This window comes from Myotis daubentonii, chromosome 14 (genome assembly GCF_963259705.1).
Source record: "Myotis daubentonii chromosome 14, mMyoDau2.1, whole genome shotgun sequence".
In the NCBI taxonomy this organism is placed as follows: domain Eukaryota; kingdom Metazoa; phylum Chordata; class Mammalia; order Chiroptera; family Vespertilionidae; genus Myotis; species Myotis daubentonii.
In genome coordinates, this window is record NC_081853.1 from 17339521 (window position 1) to 17359567 (window position 20047).

The 20047-nt window shown below is 44.2% G+C and overlaps 2 protein-coding genes across 4 annotated transcripts in view; one reads left to right on the forward strand and one right to left on the reverse strand.

Annotated features, from left to right (window-relative positions):
• Positions 1 to 20047, reverse strand: part of CACNA2D3 (calcium voltage-gated channel auxiliary subunit alpha2delta 3) — an 806557-nt gene that overhangs the window by 131901 nt on the left and 654609 nt on the right. The gene's annotated exons all lie outside the window — the stretch shown is intronic.
• LRTM1 (leucine rich repeats and transmembrane domains 1) lies at positions 375 to 18574 on the forward strand. Its single transcript, XM_059663268.1, has 3 exons — positions 375 to 969; positions 3431 to 4027; positions 9615 to 18574. The coding sequence occupies exons 1-3, from the start codon at positions 870 to 872 to the stop codon at positions 10046 to 10048; spliced, it is 1131 nt and encodes a 376-aa protein (XP_059519251.1). The 5' UTR covers positions 375 to 869; the 3' UTR covers positions 10049 to 18574.

Consider the following 20047-nt stretch of genomic DNA (forward strand, 5'->3'; position numbering starts at 1 on the left):
CAGCAGCTTCCATTAGACAACAGTCACAGTTCATTGACCCTCTCTGCGCCCCCCCCCCCCCCGAAGCTCACAGGGGCCGTTTTATTGTTTTATAGGTGAAAAATAAGGGAAACGTTGAAAGATTGAGAAGTATTTCAAAAGTCAAGTGAACCAAAAGGTCAATCCAATGGGGGTGGAGGTGGTAGGAGGGGGAGGTGGGGAGCAGGCAGAGAAGCAGCTGAGAAGTATTTGTGGCACCAGGGAGAATAGACTGTGATGTGCACGAAAGGAAACCGTGGCTATGAATTTCAGGGCATCAAGGCCCTGTCAACACAGCTAATCCCCACGGATGTTGGCTGAATAAGCCTCCGATGACCAAACAAGTGCGCTGTGGAAACCGTGTCAGCCTCCAGCAGGCCAATTTGTCCTCATATTACACACTCTGCTGGCTCTGTTGCCAGACCCCCAGCTCGAGGATCCATGGTGCGCGTCCCCCAACCCGCCGAGGGTTGACACAGCACAGTTACTAAGTCAACAGAATTCAGAAACCACGACCGGATTAAGCAGGCGGTTTTATTTTGGTGCCCTGGACTTCAAGCAGATTAACTAATCAAAAAGCCCGAGCCACCGGGGTCATGTCTGAATGCTACAGCTGTTCGCCGAGTTGACAAACGTCCTCTCTGTGGCTCGTCATCTGAATGGGACAGGCAGGGATGATCTTGGGGAGGTCGACACTTGCAGAAAGAAGAGGGGCGCAGTCCAAAGACCCCGTAATGGAAAACAATCCCAGCCAGATGGAGACGGGGAGAGGACTGCTTGAATAAGGGGCTCCTGAAAGCCACCACTGTTTCTGCATTGAAGAAAGCACAAGCAGGCAGCAGGAAAAGCGGATGAAAAGCTGGGCTGCAAGTTGGCCATGCTCTCGGCATGTTGATCTGCTAATTAATAGAAGGGCTCTGGGTTCAACACGGATGCCTGTCGTCATGAAAGGTGAGCCATGCTGCGTCCCTCCCCTCGCCCCTTAGAGAAGTCCCCTAGGGAGGAGTGGGATCCCCTGCAAAAGGTGTCCGTGGGAAACCTAGTTTTAAGTTGTCCGTCTCTAAAGACCAAACAGATCAAACAGATGTCCCTGAGGGAGAATTTATGTGCGCCACGCTGGGTCAGAGGCAGGCATGGGGACGAATGTGCCCAGCCGTGATCAGACATGCAGTTGGCATGTCATTGGCCTTTTCATACAAAACACCATGCTTCGAGTTAGAGTCCATAGATCATCCCCTTTGGAGGAGGGTGGAGTGGGACAAAAGAAAGAATGAACAAACTGGCTGCAAGCTTGGAAAGATAAGCCTTTCGTTAATAGATTAGTGGATGCTGTGGAAAACATGTTCTCTTGCTGAAGATTTGGTTTCCTACAACCAATTAATGCCTGAGACCTACAGCTAAAGTGTAAAGTGTTGACTAATCTCTGATGGAAAGATGTTTGGCTGTGAAAGGAATCATTTAGATTATTTGCAAAATTTAGAAAGGAAAATGAGGATTTTGCTCTTTTCTGTTTTGGAAGAGGGAAGGGGCTGTGATGTCCTGCATCCCCTGAGCTCAACTACACTGAGCAGAACCTCCCCAGACACCTTTCCTTTGCCCCAAAGCACTGCTCACATCCGGAGAGAATTCAAGGGCCAGGCTCCAGCGCATTTGACAGCCAGGCTTTATTTTCCATAGTTAAGGCCAAAAACAAACAAACAAACCTCTTTCAAGATCCCTTTTTATGAGTAGGTAATTATTTTGAGTTTTCAATATTATTGTGTGGCCTTGTGAATTCCTCTACCAATTGAACGAAATGTCCTTGTCAGATATTTTCCCTATTTTGAAATTCAAATCTCAGGAGAAAAGAAGGGATGATACAGCTACTCTGGAGAAGAATCTTGCAGTATCTAGCAAACTCCCATCCTCTGAACCTTCCAGTTGATTCCAGAGACCCTCTTCCACATTTCTTCATGGCCACATTCCTCACAGCCAGGGAGCTCAGTGCTGAAATGCTCTTTGCAGCATCATTTCTAATGAGGGAAAACTTCAACAACTCAAATGCTCATCAGTAAGGGAGGCGCTAAATGGTAAATGACATGGCCCCACCATGGAATATTGTACAGCAGTTAAAAGAAATGAATTAGCGCTCTATGTATCCATATGAATAGATCAGTTTTGAGTGACTAGAGTAAAATGAAGAATGAAACATGCTGATGATTATATTTATGTAGGTTATTATAAACCACTATAAAACAGTATTATGCATGTGCTTGTTCGTATGTATGTATGTGTGTGTGTGTGTGTGTGTGTGTGTATAAAAGTATTTGACAGGCAGCAAAGCACAGCAGGTAAGAACCCTGACAGGCTCTGGAAGCAGACCTCTTGGGTTCAAATCATGACTCTACTACTTATATGTGTGACCTTGGGCAGTGATTAGAAGCTATTCTTGAAGCTATTGTCTGTGCCTCAGTTGCCTCACCTTCAAAATGGGGATAATAGTAGAACCAGATTTATAAGGTTAAGAGGAATATATATATTTCGGCTGGGTGGGATCCAGCTGGCCTGATTGGGGGCCAATGGAGGCCAGGACAGCTGCGGGGAGGGGATGTGGGAGGTTGGCCGGCATTCTGATGGCTTGACTTTTATATATATAGATGCTAGGGCTATTATTATTTTTTCAATATATTTTTTATTTCAGAGAGGAAAGGAGAGGGAGAGAGAAATAGAAACATCAATGATGGGAGAGAATCATTGATCAGCTACCTCCTGCACTAGAAATCAAACCATAACCTCCTGGTTCCTAGGTTGCCACTCAATCACTGAGCCACACCAGCCAGTCTGTAGGAACGCTTTAGACCTTCCCTATCCAATATGCTACCCACTGGCACCATGTGGCTAGTTACATTTAGATTCATTAAAATTAAATGCAAATAAGAATTCAGTTCCTAAGCTACCTTTGTCACCTTTCAGAGCTCAGTAGCCACACACAGCCAGTGGCTACCATACTGGACAGCAGACATAGGGTGTTTCCAGTCCCACAGAGAGTTCTAATGGCTCGCACTGATGGGGCACACTTTTTAGGAATGTGACTACCTGGACTCTGATCACCTGTCACACTCTGGCCCGGGTGATTTTGCTGTTCCCTACCAGGGCACGTGTCTCAGAAAGATGTTTTCACCTTCCTATTCAACATCCTAAAGTCTTCCATGTTCTGATTTCTGAGCCACTGAGAAAGTGTCTTTTCCAAGGCTTCTGACAATGTAAGCACAGAGGGTGCAGTAGGTATTGGCACTGGGGATGCATCAAGTCTATGAAAGGTGGTGCAAGGTGTTGGCTGGCTCAGAATCGCATTGCCTGTGCTCCTAGCGGAGGAAATGACAGCACCACTGGCAAGCTGGTTCCTATCCCACTTCCTTTCTGTTTGTCCTAGGTGAGCTGCTCCTGCTCTCCAGTGTGGTTTTCCTGCTCAGGGTGGCTTGCGGCTGCCCTGAGGAGTGCCGTTGTCAAGCGTCCTTGAATTCTGTAGACTGCAGCCGCCAGGGTCTGGCTGAAATCCCTCCCGATCTGCCTCCTCAGACTCTAACGCTGCATTTACAAGATAACCAGATTCACCAGCTCTCTGCTTCTGCATTTAGGTCAGTGCCACAGCTCACAACCTTGAACTTGGGCAACAATTCACTTTCCATCCTGGCCCCCGGAGCTTTCCATGGACTTCAGCACTTGCGGGTCTTAAACCTGACCCAGAACTCCCTACATTCCTTGGAAAGTGGACTTTTCCATTCCCTCCCTCAGCTGAGGGAGCTTGATGTGTCCTCCAACAACATCAGCCACCTTCCAGCCTCCTTGGGTGAGCGCTGGGAGAACCTAACCCTGTTTGCGGTCCAACAAAACCAGCTTCAGCAGCTGGATCGGGTGCTCCTAGAATCCATGTCCAGCGTGAAGCGCCTCTTTCTCAAGGACAACCTCTGGAAATGCAACTGCCACTTGCTGGGTCTCAAACTCTGGCTGGAGAAATTTATCTATAAAGGTGAGTAACGTCTGTTTGGAAAGCCCGTCTGTGTGTTACTCGCCTGGGATGAACCTCATCTGTTCTCTGCATTAGAGAGGACCTTGAGGGGTGCACACGAGGGGCCGTAGAAGCTTTGTCCTCATTGGTGTCAGGTCACAGTATGGCAGAGACGTGAGTCATTAAAAGGTGTTTACATTCAGGTTCTTAAAGTCATTTTACAAATCCGGTTCATGAAGATAACTTTCCACTTTTTGAATGATAACAGCATTTAATTATTTGTCAGGAAACTGTAGGCCCTTAAGAAGGAGGGAAATTTGGTCTCCACCTGAAAAACTGCTGAACTCCAAACTGGAATCAAATTCAGTTTTCAAATGTGATCCACCTGTGGCCTGGTATCTGTCCCTGGGACATTCCCCTGTGTCTGCCTCCACCCACCCACAGCTACAAACCCTCCCTCAGGTGATCCCTCTGCCTTAGCAAGTACCAGTCACTGAAGTTGGGTGCAACAGGGCCCCCTCTCTAAAGTGACTATTTCTTTAACCAGATGTCGACATCAAAGCAAGAAATCCTGGAATATTAAAGATGAGGGGATCTGGAAGTCCCCCAGGGGTCAGCGAGCAACAGCCCGAAGGCCAAACCCAGCCCACCCCCAGTTTTGGTAAAGAAAGACTTATTAGAACACACCCATGCCCATTTGTTATTTATTCTTCGTGGCTGTTTTGCACTCTAAGGACGAAATTGAATAGTTTTGACAGGATATATACAGCAAAGCTTACCATATTTGCTATTGGCCCTTTATAGAAAAGTTTGTCAGTACTAGCTTGTAACCAATGGGAAACAGAGGCCCAGAGAGGCTAGGCAACTTGCCCAAGATGAGAGAGTGGACGCTCATAAAAGAATAGAACGAATGGCATTGAGTCTTGGCCCTTGGTCCTCCCTCTACATCACAGTGGTTCATTTATTCATCCCTATATTTGCGTGCCTCTTACATGCCTGGCACTTTTCTAGGCACCAAGAAAAGGCAATTGAACAAGAAAATCCCTAATATCACGGAGTTTATGACCTGGTAGTAGGAACAGATGGTAAATAAGATAACAAATATCCATGTTCAGAAAGCAGTTAGTGCTAGCGAAACTGAGGCAGGGGAAGGGGAGGGAGGGGTAGGAAGGCCAGGAAAGCCTCTCCAAGGAGACATGGGCCAGCAGAACCTGCTCAGGAGGCATAAGCCATGAGCTAAGTGGAGGAAAGGAAGCAGTGCAGAGGGCCGGACCGGGAGGAGGCGTAGCTTAACTAAGGACTAAACAGTGCCTGGAGCAGAGGAAGGGAGTGAGAGAGACAACAGAGATAAGATAACATAAATACTCAGGGTCCCGTCCTGGAGGAACCTGAAGAGCAGGCAGAGGCCTTTGGATTTTATTTTAGGCGAGATAAGAATCTCCTGAATTTTACTTAGAGGAAGAATGTGACCTGATTACAGTTTAAAAGGTCACTCTGTGGACTCTAGGGAGAACTGATCGAAGGCTACCCAAGAAGAAGCAGGGGAATGAGGGAGAAGTAATCAGTCATCCAGGGAAGAGGTGGAGGTGGCCCAGACCAGGCTGGTGAGAAGTAATCAACGTTGGGAGATGTTTGAAATACTGAACTGATAGAAATTGCTAATAGGTTGGATTGGAAGATGAAGGAGAGTAATCATGGAAAATTCTAATTTTTGTCCTGCAGGAATAACCAGATACTAGTAAAGGATGCCAATAGCTGATAAGGGGCAGACTGGGGAATGGGGAAGGAGGAAGTGGGTGAGTGTGTGTGAGAGAGTAAATAAGACCTCAGTTGGGGGAAGATCAAGTTTGAGATGTCCGTTTCATGTCCAAGGAAGGTGTTGCATTGGTGGATGTACGTTTGGGACTCTCTGATACAGGAAGACAGCAGAGCTACAGACGTGAATTGGGGAATCAGCAGAGTTGGATGGTGTAGCAGGTTAGAGCACAGACGGAAGCTGGTTAGAGCTCACAGCGAGTTCAAGTATACAATGTCGAGTTGAGAATCCCTCTCAACAATATAGAAGCAAACAGTTTATCACTAAGCAGCTAATCTCAGAGTTGACCTCCAACAGGGACTACATATGGTGGTAAAAATCTTTCTTATAAGAGGCAAATAAAACTTTACATCTAGAAGTGAAGTGGCTTCAGCTATTGTGTTTTAGACTAAATGGTGATCATGAGCCAAACCTCCACAAAAAGATAGTTTTTATCAAAGAAGAATATTTCTTGACAAAGAAAGAAGATAGTTCCTAGGTTCAGGACACTAGATGGAACATGGGAGGGATTGACGCTCTGCCACAAACTTGCTGGTGATCCTTGGACAGCCGTGCCCCTCACCAGCTCTCAGGGTCACCAGGTGGAAACTGACAGTGCTGAGCCAGGAGCTCCCGAGACCTATTCTGGTCCTCTGGTTCCGTGACTCAGTTCAACGCCCCCTCACGGCAGAGCTGCCTGGTACAGACAACAGCCTTTCTGTAGAAGGTGAAATTGATTTGGGGGTCACAAGATCTGGGGGACCCAAAATAACTAGGAACCCTCCCTTCCCAATAGATGCCAGATGTAGGAGACAATCTGACTACTGACTTATTGAATAAAGGTAAAACAAAGGGCTAGTACAGGTCAAGACCTGCTTTACAAAGATGCATAAATAGATACAAACCCTAGCAGTGTTAGTCAGGACAGGCTGATTGATTGACAACCATATCAGTGATGCACACAATAAAAGGCACTCGTGTCAGAGTCCAAGGGAGTTGGGGGAAGGTCTGGGGTCGGTGCAGTCCTTCAGGGACTTAAGCCCCTTCCAGCTGTCCACATTGCCAACTTGACCATGTGGCCACTAAGGTTAACACCAAATGGGAACAAAGTGCTTGGAGGATTAAGCAGGGGTTTTTGTGGCCTAGAAGTGACATTCGCTGGTTCCAGTGGCCAGAACTCAGTCACACGGCCCCAACCTGACCACAGAGGGTGGGGAAACTTCATCTTCCTGTGGGCCCCAGCCAAAACACATGCTGTGATGAATACTTAATAATGTCTTCTCCACAAAAACATGTGCATAGAAGTTGTCATTAGTATTCCTCCCTCTCCATTCATAAGTACCAAATCACTTTTATGCTAATAGCTGTCTGTATTAAACATTTACTAGTATTCTGGGCAAGGTACAGTATTGTACTAAACACTTGATATATGTTATCCAACTTGATATATGTTAGTCCTCAGAGCAGTCTTATGGGTGAATTTCATTATTTCCCTCTCCCACTTTCCAGATGAGCAAGCAGAGCACAGAATGGTCAAGTAGTTCTCTTAAAATTGCACAGCTAAGTGATGGTCAGACTCAAGATTTAAATCAAATTTCTTCCAAGACAGTGGTTAAGAGCTCCCAGTGGCCAGATGGGGAATAACGAGTGCTTGGCAAGCTGTGGCTTCTTGCCTTGTCAGCTTCCATGAGTCTAGAGGGTGTGGGACCCACAACCTGTCAGCAGACATCCCTCCTGGGGTGGAAGGCTGGCATGTGATTCTGGGCCGCGGACACAGGTGCATAGGAGGCCATGGAGCTCTTGGTGGCCACAACCCCTGCCTTCCAGCCATGTCCTGGGCTGTAGTGTGTGTATTTCCTCGCCCCCGGGTCCCCACACTCTAATATTGAGCAGCAGGAAGCCTGGAACCGGGGAAAGACAGTGCTTAAGCCTGGAGTGACTGGATGAGCCACCTGGTCTCGGAGAAGCCAGCTGCTGGGCTGCCGGTCCCATGGCAGACGGGCCTTCGTCCACTGGTGGAAGTCCCAGTGCTCTTTGGCCAGGTTGCCTGTCATTACTTCTTCTCAAAGCCCCACACCCCATTTCTCTCTCTCTGGCCTTCTGCCTTACAACAGACCCCAGGGCGCGGCATTCAATGGTGCATGAGGCAGGGATCCTTAATCGCGGCGCAGCCTGGCGGCACCCTGGGCTCCTCTGGAGCAGCCACCCTGCACCTCTGGCCTCCTGCACATCCGCTCAGAAAGGAGGACATACCTCTGTCATCTGTTTGCTTTAGAATTGGAGCTCTTGGCTCAGGGGGTTACTGACGAAGCCAGGGGGGGCCAGGAGGCTAGGAGTTTCAGGTTCAGTTTCAAGCAGCGGTAGCAAAAGAGGTGTGGGGTGAATTTTGTCTAAGCCTCTAACCCCGATATGACCTGGGCCAGATAACCCTTGCATTGCTGAATGGCCCCGTCTACTAATGGGGCCACGTAGGACTCGGCTTCTAAGGCTTAGATAGAATGGATGGGAGAGAAGGTGTTCCCCAAGCTCTGCAGTGCCGTGAAAGGGAAGGTTCGACTCCCACTGAAGTGACCACCTCCCGCGTGTGACTTTCCGGAGTTATTTCATAGTTCACCTGTGGTATGCACAAAGAACCTGCCGTCTCACTTGGCTGAGAGTGGTGTCCGGCTTCACAGCCATTCATGGGGTGGAGCAGGGAGTTCAGGGCAGCCAGGGGAACCAAGGCACTGGTCATAGGGGTGGGGCTCTGCCCCGACAAAGAAAGGCTTTGCTGAGGGTCATTGTGTAACCTTGGGACGTGCCAGGAAGGAGGAAATAGAGAGAGGGTAGGAAGCAGAAACGGATACCGAGTATAGTGGGGAAATCCGGGATCAAGGGAGTGAGCTGGGTTTGGATGTTCTGTCCCCTTATGACCTGGGTGACCTTGGACAAGAATTACCATCGTAGCGGAGTTGTGAGGACTAATCTAACAGTGCTTCGTAAACTATAGAGTTGGATACAAATAGATATTTTTATCACAAAAGTTGCAGTCAGGGAAGTTTATTCGCCCGAGGTCACATGGTAAATTGGTGACCAAACTTGGCTGAAAGGAACCTGTGAGCCCAGTGCTCTTTCTAGAAAAGAATTCCTAGGCACGTAGTCTACATATCTCAGGAAATCAGTCACCTTACAGAGAATAGAAACTGAGTCTAAAAGCCATTGGAAAGTTCCATACTCCAAGTTCTAAATGTTTCAAAGCACAAAGAGACATGTTAATGGCACTTAATCCCATGAACTTAACTAATGTAACTGCCAAATCGTCAGATATGCACAACACTCAAAGACCACGACCTCCCATTTGGCAACATCGAAGAGTGTTGCCAGACACATAGGGTCTTTGTAATTAACACATAACATCACCATAAAGGATGTTTGTTTTATTTTTTGTGTTTTTGTTTTAAGATGTGCAATGGGAGCTTGTACAATAGGTTTGTTTGTGTAGAGGGCTTCATTAGGGGCCTGAGAGCGCCCCTTCTTGTCAGCTCCGCATCGCTTTGCCCTCGGCATTTTATTAGGCAAAGGTGACCTGGCTTCTAATGAACTCTTGGTCAGACATAATTGCCAATTTAGTGTGGCGTGTTTAGCATTTGGCCAATTTAGAAATCCTGAAAATCATAAAATGTAATTGTTAAGTTCTTTGACTTCAGGGGGGTGGAAAGGTACTTTATAAATTCCATCTGCCTAACTTTTCGCAGGTTGAGGCTTTTGGAATTCAATTGTGTCAGGCTCTGTTATCATCCTTTGCTTTTGCTTTTTTTTTTTTTTTTTTTTAAGGGGGAGTCATGGACAGTGTCGTCTGTGCATCTCCAGACACCTGGAAGGGAAAGGACCTCCTTAAAATACCTCACGAGCTGTACCAGCCCTGCCTTTTGCCCTCTCCAGATCTGGAGTCCTGGCAGGGGCAGCTGCTGGGTCCTGCCCAGGGGGCTGTCCTGAGGCCTCCTGAGAGCCACAGTGTGGAGGAGCAAGACCAGTCAGAGTGTGAGCTCAAACCCAAGCCCAGGCCCACCAATCTGCGTCGCGCCTTGGTCACTGTCATCATCGCCGGGGTTTTGTCCGGGATCCTGTGTCTCATGATGCTGGTGGCCACCATCTATGGCTGCACCTATGCAGCTATTACAGCCCATTGCCGGGAGGCACCCTTGGCTCAAACCCTTGAGCCTGCGAAGACGGAAGGAAAAGAGCTGCTTGACAGCCCACCAGCTTGAGCGCTTTCGTCTCAAATAGGAATAATCACTTTAGGCCAGAAGATAGTCTCTGAGGAGGGCTGGTATGTCCACTGTTCCTGCTTCATTTTGCTCTTTCCAAAAGAAAACAGAAAGGATGTGTCTTTAAAAAATATTTCGGAGAAGAAATTTATGTTGAGATTAAAAAAAAATACAGTAGGTGAACTAGAAATGATACTTGTGTTCTGTGCCTGAGAAGTTTAGGAGACTTATTCTATGTGGGAGAAGGCCGGGCACAAGGGAGGGGAGCTACCATCTCTTTAAGGTCCTCTTCCCTGCAGGAAGTTGCTTTTACAGAGCACAGAAACGCAAGCACGTGTGCCATCAGCATTCCTAGGAGTTTTACAGTCCATTGGAAAAGTGCCCGATTGTGAGCGCCTGGGAAGAGGCTGGTGATCTTACCCAAGGGGCACCAAATGCCTCTATAATTCAAGTTCATGCTAGATTGGTGATACTTTTAGATGTTGTGTATGTTACATATTTAATGGGAGCGTCTGTTGGTCGGGAATGTTGTAGCCTGCCACAAGAGTCAGATTATATTTAATTTTCTAAATTAGAAAACCATTTGGGGCTTTCTAGGCCACAGAGGAAGAAGAGGGTCTCATGTCTGCGTTATGGGACTCGGGCCCAGGGCCTGGGGAAGGTTTTAGATGCGAGGGTAAATAACATATAAACAAACACAAAGAAGACGGGGAGCCGGAATCCGGGGCACATCTCATTGGAAGGCCATATCCACCAGGCGAGGGGAACCTTCCATTTGTAACTCACAGCAGGAATGAATTTAGGGTGGGCTGAGAGCGAGGGAAGGGCTTGTGTGTATCTGCATCCACACCAGAGCGCACAAGTGCGCAGACTTGGACAGCCACACCCACGCGTAAACACACGCGGAGCAATCAGTTTACCCACTAATGAAACGCAGCCGTGGTCGGGTGGGAGCCAGCAGCTATTGACCACCACCCAGACTGTCTACTCAACACTCTGGGAGAGGAAGGAAGAAGGAAGTCTGAAGTGAGTGGGAATTACCAAGAGACTGGAGATATGTGGCAGCAGCCACCCTGAACAGCATGTAGGCCGTGGTTTAAAACAATCAGGTGGGGCTTGCTTTACTGCACAGACACGGTCCTGAAGAGTTGCATGCAAAGTGAATTTCTGTAAATTGAATCATCATTTTAATGCAGTAGGGGAGCTCGCTATTTAAAGGAACCTTTCATGGAATCTTACTGTAATGACAATAATGAGCTCCAGATTTATGCATTTTGTAAATTTGCATTTTCTCATGCCAGGTTTTCTTAAAGTGGAATCTACCTGCTCTCTCTCACGATGGCCCGTCTCATACTTAGTCACCTGTTAGTATTAAAAAAAAATCACTTTAAACAGAAGAGTGAAAGACACATCAAAAGCACACAATAGCAACTAGAGAGCAAGCTATCCCTCCAGAGACCTTGACAGACATTGCTAATCAATCCCAGCACTCTTCCCAGCTGAGCCTCCATGCACCACAGATGCCTTCTTAAGACAGCACTGTAGGCAACCAGAACTAATCAATTGAAGTTGGTTCAAAGGATAAAATACATTTGCCATTCAGGGTACTGGCTCTACATTCACTCCTTCAGGCCATGGAAAAATTGTTTTCAGTCCTAAATCAGTAGTCCATTCCCTGACCTGAAATGTGAATGGGAGGTCTGAACATGCAGGAGTGGTGACTTGTCTGATGTGGCCAGAGCTCTACCCAGCAGTGTAAGGAGCTGAGGAAAGCAGACGATGAACCTACCACAGCCTACCCTGCAGGACACACACCAACCTGCCCCTAATCATCACAGAGGCCGTCTACCTACCCCTGCCCGCAGTGCTTCACAGCTAGTGTGGGCTTCACGCACACCCACAAGCTAATGATGGACCATCTTTTCGAAGCAGCAATTTTGCCAAATGATTTTTCTGGGGGAAAAGTATAAACTTTGATGTTAATTTTCCTGAATATTAAAATAAACCTGGATATGTTAAAGAGTGGATTGAAAAATTAGCAAGGATTTTACGATCAAAAAGTGAAAGCCCAGAGAAAGCCAGCTGTTACCCTAGTCCTGGTGCCTCCTTCCGGCTCTGTTGGCAAGGCTGAGCATCCGGTTCAAGGATGTAGTGAAAAAAAATCTTCCTTTCTCTTGCCCTGGACTGCAAGTCCTTGGACAAGAAAGCAACATGAGAAAGGAAATTTAGATGATCCTTTTCCATGTCGTTCCCATTTCACCGAATGTTTCCAGGGCTTGCACTATGTACCGGGCATAGTGCGAGGCGTTCTCGCGAGCATCTGTCATGTCATCCTGGCAACCACCCTCGGAGATCCTTGAACAGATATTACATAAGCTGGGATCTACTGAGGCCAATAATCCATTTCCTCTCACTGCGGTGATTTCAGACTGTCAGCGCCCAGGGCTCTGCCAGAGGTTTGGTGATACTGCAGCAGCCCTGTCCCCTGTCCACAGCGATCGCATGGAAAGCATCCAATACACCACAGAAAACCCTGAACGTGCCTAGAACCCTCACTCGTCAACACTCATGTCCTATTAGATTTCTAAGTACAGATGATAACTCAGGCAAACAGATCGCTGCTTTATAAACAGTCTTTAAGAAAAATGATTAAAATGGTGCATACGTATAGTCAGATTTCTATCTCTTGCCTACAATCACCACAAACGGCAGTTGGCAATGAAAATAATTACTTACCCTGAAATGTCAACAGCTTCTCAGCACAGAAAAATATAAATCAAATTGTTTAGATTAACAAATGCAGAGTTATCATTTGTTAATATGAGAAATGAAATGTTTTAACCGTAAAAAACATCACAGATGAAAGACCCAATTTGCAGGGTATTCTGCGAGAACCACAAATTATCTTTTGCAACCACTACAGCGCATGAGGGGTAATTTGCAAACGCCTCACAGATTACTTTCAGCTGTCTATTGCCGCTGTCTTGTCATATTCATAGATTCCCCTATAAAGATGGCCTTCCATCAAGAGTCTTGCTGAGGGTACACTGTGAACAAAAAGCACGTTGAGTGTTGATTGTTTCTGAGAAAACCATCTACAATATAATTTTTTTCAGCATATTTAGTGAAACAGTATGATTATAGACTGGTGATTTTTGCTTTGCCAGAAATCACAGATTCATAAGAGCAGGACCCAAAGATGCTTGTAGCTCTCTGAAGTGAGGCCAACAGGAGGGATTATGAAGAATGCACCCTGTCATAGAGATTATGGAGAAAGGAGACCAAGTATCACCTCTATACCAGAAAGGCTTTCAAAATTAAGGCAAAGGTCCCTGTCCCTGCAGGCAGAATCTTGTGCTTGCAATGATAAAATGCCAGTGGACAAATGGAGGGTTTCTCTTTCCTTATAAAAATGGAAGACTGAAAAGTGATGCACAGCATCTCCTAAAGATTCATGAAGATCAAATCTCATTACTTGAGTTAACCAAGTTACCCCAGAAATAAGACACTCTTATCTTAAATCCTAAATATCAAAGGAATTGGCTAAATCCATATAAAATAATTAATCTGGAGCACATATTAATACAATTATACAATGGTTAGAAAGCTATAACATTGTGTTGTATATCAGGAAATAAATGTTTCCAGTCTGGTCAAACCCACCAGTGTGTCCATTGCTTATGCGATTAGACAGAAACCTACCAGCAAATGATATTCCAACCCTACATGGCACAACTGGGTTGTGATGTGCAACTTCACGGAACTAGCCTATTTGCCCTTCTGATGAAAGTGCTTTTTTTTTTAAATGCACAAATTGCATTGAGATCTCAAAGAAACCCCCATCCCATTCAAAGAAGCAGCTTCATGAATCCACCAGTCTCCTTCAGTATCCATTCCTACTCTTCACTCTGACAACACTGAATATTCATTTCTATGAATAAGATATCACCCAATTATAAAGCCCCTTAAAGCAGACCCAGGAAAAAACCCCAGAGGATTGGGAATTAGGAAGGTCTGTTGAAAGCATTTAGTCTACATCTGGCAAATTTCGGGATAGCTGTGACTAACTTCCCTACCCATTTCAGACATTGCTAGTAGATGATAGAAAACATATCTACTGAACCCAGCCAAGGCCTCAGAATCCTTTTAAAACTGTTTTATAGGTACCCTCTACTGATTAATTGAAGTCGTCATATCAGATTAAACCTACTTGCTACCCCCATGTTCTTATTTTATAAACTAGAGGCCTGGTACACAAAATTTGTGCATGAGTAAATTCCTTGGCCTGGCCAGTGATCAGAGCCGATCTGTGAGGTGACCGGCAGGGCCATCAGGGGTCCCCACTGGCACCCATCTTGGTTGGCCTGGTGCTGCCTGCTTGCTGGCTCTGTCCCCCACCGCTGCTGCCAGTCACCTCTCACTGTGGGGCAACCAGCTGGGTGACTGGAGGTGGGGAGCCTCCACTGGCACCCACCTTGGCTGGCCTGGGGCCTGCCGGCTGGGGACAGTGCCTGCGTTGAGCATCTGCCCCCTGGTGGTCAGTGTGCATCATAGTGACCGGTCGTTCTGCCATTCAGTTGATTTGCATATTAGGCTTTTATTATATAGGATAGGAAATAGAAGCATGGAAAAGGAAAGGAACTTTCCCAAAGCCACACAGATAATTAATTACAGGCCTGGTAAATGCAGTTACAGGAGCATGGAGTTAGTATGGATGATTCAACTCAGTCCCTGCCATTTCTTATTCATTCTGTGTGAACCACAGTGTCAAGACTATGACATTATTCTATTAATTGTTTGGATGAAGACAATTATGGTACCACCATAAAAATTTACTGAGCACACAATTTTGTGCCAGTTGGTTTCCAAGTGTATTACTGTTATTTTCTCTAAGCCTCATATTGACCAAAACATGCAGGCATTTTGTTGCCACATAATAGATGAAGAAACACAATCATTGGGTTTGGGTCACTTGCTCAAGGCCCCCATAAGTAATAAGTAGTAGAGCAGGCATTTGGATGCAGATCTTTCTAAGGCCAAACTTTCTGGGCACTTTTTGGAATGTGACAAGTTTGAAGAAGTCAGAGCTGGAATCCTTCCCTGGCACTGCCAGCTCTTAAAACATGGCAGGGAAAAGAAACCCAACCACCAACCAGCATGTCCCTGCCAGAGCTCTGGTTCCACCAACACCCAGAAAGCCAGCCTAAGAAGCCAAGGCAAAATGGGAAAATGAGGATTTTTCTAGCACATAGACTCTGCTGGGCTGAAAAAGATGTTCTTAGATGGAAGGGGAAGAAACTCAGTGGCACCATCTTACATTATTTGAGAAAATAATAAAATAGACACTGGCTGATAAGTAGTGCTTCCCATTGAAATCTTCATGAACACACAGAAGAAAAGTTGTGGTGTTACCTGAAATTAGAAATACTGGTCAATGATATCCAAGTCCCCAGGAGGAATGCCCACTATGCAAAGCACAGATGTGACCTTCCGACAGATGAGTGGGATGTAAAGGAAGAGAGTAATAGTGTAAAGTCCTCATCCTTTATGCTGCTATTCCTTCCTCTGAGACATGGCTTCAAAACCAGAGGGAGACCATTCCTCCTACAGGTAGAGCATGAAAGGACATTTAACTGCCACCACACCTGCCACCAAGATTTTGCTGTCTTCATCCACTAGAGATTCATGTCTCTACAATGTAGCATGTAATCATATGAAAGAAAGAAGAGAGGATAATAAGATACATACAAACTAGGGACTATAGTTTTTATCTACATTGCTTACAAGGAATGAAAACTACAGACTACTTTGGTTTATCTAGGTTAAATAGGCCACCAAGCAACAAGTGGCAGCATCCCTTAACAATCCTGCAATTCCACACTAAATGGAAGACTTGTAGACACTGGGCATTTGTCTAGGGCAGTGATGGCGAACCTTTTGAGCTCGGCGTGTCAGCATTTTGAAAAACCCTAACTTAACTCTGGTGCCATGTCACATATAGGAATTTTTTGATATTTGCAACCATAGTAAAACAAAGATTTATATTTTTTATATTTATTTTATGTATTTAAATGCCATTTAACAAAGAAAAATCAACCAAAAAAATGAGTTCGCATGTCACCTCTGACATGCGTGTCATAGGTTCGCCATCACTGGTCTAGTGGCTGTGTATATCAATTAGCCTTCCATCTGAGTCTCCAAGGAGGGCTCTAAAGCCAACAAGAAGGACTCTTGAGGGAAAGCCATTTACCCTGTTCATTGGCAAACACCCATATTTTAATGATGGTTAAAATTAAGATACTTAAGGTACTGAAGTATACTAAAAGATACTTAAGAAAAAATAAAGGAAGAAAGGCAACATTGCCTTTAACATTCAGAAGAAACATGAAAGATCTATTTTAAAGTATATTACAATGCAAATTTTAAAGTGTCTGGTTGGATTTGGTGTACATTATACTTACTCACATTCTACTGACAAAATCATGTCATATGGCTAAGTTCAGAGGTGATGAGGCACAGAGCATACAGCTCAAGAAGGTACTGCAAGGGATGGGGCAATGGGCAAGTATATGCGACCCCCTACAGGGAATGAAGGAATAAATAATTTCAGACAACCATAAAATAATAATAAATAGTAAAATAACGATGAATAATGATAGTAAATAATGCACATATATTTTACAAAAATAAATAAGTGATAAATGATTAACATATGCCACAGTCATCGTCAGAGGTACGAAAGAAACCCTGCAACATATTGAATCAGTGATGCAGAAATACTAGTACATACTGTGGAATACTCACTCCCAGAATACAGAAGAAAAGAAAGAGATGAAAACAAAAGATGATAGAAATGAAGGGGTAATCATAAAGAACCAATATATGGATAACTGGTTTTCTCAATAAGCAGATTAGAACATGTGTAACAGAAGGAAAAAAAAATTTGTAAAGGTATTTTCATGAGCTAAAGAAAAACTCAAGTTACATAGATCAATAAAAGCTTCACATAAGAAAGGCTAATGAAAAAATATTAAAAGTTAGTCTAGGTCAGTGGTTCTCAACCTTCCTAATGCCACGACACTTTAATACAGTTCCTCATGTTGTGGTGACCCCCAATTTCATTGTTACAAATTGAACATAATTAAAGCATCGTGATTATTCACAAAAACAATATGTAATTATATATGTGTTTTCCGATGGTCTTAGGCGACCTCTGTGAAAGGGTCGTTCGACCCCCAGGTTGAGAACCGCTGGTCTAGGTTATTGTGTGGCACTTGTAAGTCTCAATCAGCCCAAATCCGAGAAAAAGAAATAAATGAACCAAATAGATTCCGGTAAAATTTTCAAATTGAAAGAAGAAATTAAAAACTCTAAAACCTAGGAACTAAACTAATAGAAACAAAACAGGCACCAAACTGAGATTGCAATTCTCAGATATTCAAGGGCTCAGGAAGCACAATATCTACATATTGCTTTTGAAGAAAAATAAATCAAGATATACTTTAATAAATCAAGGAACAAATTATAGAAATCAAGAGGAAATGGTAGAGGAGGAAGAGAATGAGAAGAACTTAAAAATGTGGAAGTCATGCCATTAACATGCCAGTGATGATCACAAAAATCCATTCAAGTCAGAGTGAAGTCTCAATGGCTTTGCTTTTTGGCTACCAAACAATGCAAAGTCAATACTTTAACAAATTTCAGATCACCTGTTGCAAAACAGGCAATTTTTTAGTACCAGTGATGAAGAAGAGAACAAGAAATATAAAGTGTATTCCCCATGGAACTTAGCATCTTGCAGAGCAAGAACTTTAAGAAATTAAAAATATATCAGATGGTGAAAAAGCAGGTGTGAGGACAGTGAGTTCTGGAGATATGTGAAAGGAAAGGTTTCTACTTTATTTATGGAGAAAAATATTTGAGCAGAGACCTGGGGAAAATGATGAAACTAGTGATGAAGATATCTAGAGGAAAATTGTCCCAGGGAGAAGGCATAGCAGGGGCAAAGGCCCTAAGATAGAAGCAAGCTCAGTGTGTTGGAAAAGCTATGGCTGCGGTTGAATGGACAAAGGCAGAAGTGGAAGGAGCTGAGGGTAGTGATGACATTCAGTGATTCCCATTTCCTGGTATCCATGCCCTGGTTTAATCACCTCTCCTTTTTTTTTCTTTTGCCAAAGAAATATAAATGAAGCGATTTGTGTCATTTCAGGGTAGAAGCATTTAATTGCTTGAATAAGGAGCCTGGAATATTGAGTTAACATCTATAGGTATAGGATAACTACCTATGAGAGTCACCTATACCTGCAACTTTGCTTTTTGAAAGCAAGAGATAAGTTTTCGTTATATTAAGTTGCAGATTTTAGCGATCTTTGTTACTGCATGCTAAGGTATTCCATCATGATTAATACACCATCTAGGTAACATGAGGGAAAAATGCCTCTACTCATAAAATTTTTTTCATGGTCCATTTCATCAATAAGTATTTTGTTATCAAAATTAAAATAAAATACCTTTATTGCAAGTGAATCTATAATTGATCCAGTATATTATAATCTTTGAATTATCTGTGATTCTTCAATCTTGATACTCACATTTAAAGATTTTCTAAGTTCTATTGATGTAAAAAATGGATAGCGGAAAAACTGGAAAACAAAGTTTATGGTTCTAATTCTTGTTCTTTAAGTTGCTAATAGATATTTTGGGGCAAGAGATTTATCATCTATGTGTCTCTGTTTCTATTTTTTTAAAATGCAAGTTAAGCTACGATATCTTAAAACGGAATATGGCAAACATGAGAGGATATTACTTCCAAGATTATATCACAAAATATTCTGGCTTCCATCTTGCTCACACTCTCTTGTTTGCTCTGATGGAAGTCAACTAACACATTGTGAACTGCCCTGTGGCGATATCCATGTGGCAGAGCAGTAAGGGAGGCCTCTGGCCAACAACAGCGAGGAACTAAGACCCTCAGTCTAACAACCCAGGAGGAACTGAATCCTGCTGATGATCTCATGAGTGAAGGTGGAAGCATTTCCTCTGCTTGTTAAGCCTTCAGATGAGACCACAGCCCCCAGCAACACTTCTATTGCAGCCTTCGTGAGAGACCCTGAGCTGCAGGACACAGCTTCCCTGACCTCATGCTTCACCTAGATTCCTGACTCACAAAAACTGTAAGACAGCAAGTGTTTGTAGTTGTCAGGTTCTAAATTGTTGAAACAATTTGTTTGACAGCAACAATTAACTAATACATGGACCATTGTGAGGATTTTGGCTTTTAACTCTGGGTAAATTGGGAAGTCAATAGAGTTTTGAACACAGGAGTGACATGATATTATGTATCTTTTAATACATTAGCCACAGCAATTGTATTAAAAGATAGATAATGAAGAATAGACTTAGGGGGCCAGAGGTGGAAGAAAGAAGGGGAACAAGTTGGAAAGCCACTGAAACAATTGAAGGGAGAGATAAAGGTGAAGTAGTCCAGCAGGGTAGTATGAGAGGTACCTAGAAATGGTCAGATTCTGCACAAAATTTGAAGAAAGAAACATTGGGATTTACAGGTTGGTTGTGGGTAGGAGCAAAAGGGAAGAGTCAAGAATGACTTTAAGTTGCCGAAACTGGTTTGGCTCAGTGGATAGAGCATCGGCCTGCGGACTGAAAGGTCCCAGGTTCGATTCCGGTAAGGGACATGTACCTGGGTTGCGGGCACATCCCCAGTAGGAGATGTGCAGGAGGCAGCTGATCGATGTTTCTCTCTCATCGATGTTTCTAACTCTCTATCTCTCTCCCTTCCTCTCTGTAAAAAAAATCAATAAAATATATTTTAAAAAAAAAGAATGACTTTAAGATACTGATGTGAACAAAGAGTAAAACACTGAAAATGAAATTTTGGGGGCAATTATGGATTTAAACACTGACTAAGTAATAGGTAATTAGAAATTATTATTTTAGGTGTGGTAATGGTATTGCTATATTAAAACACAAAGAAGTTCTTAT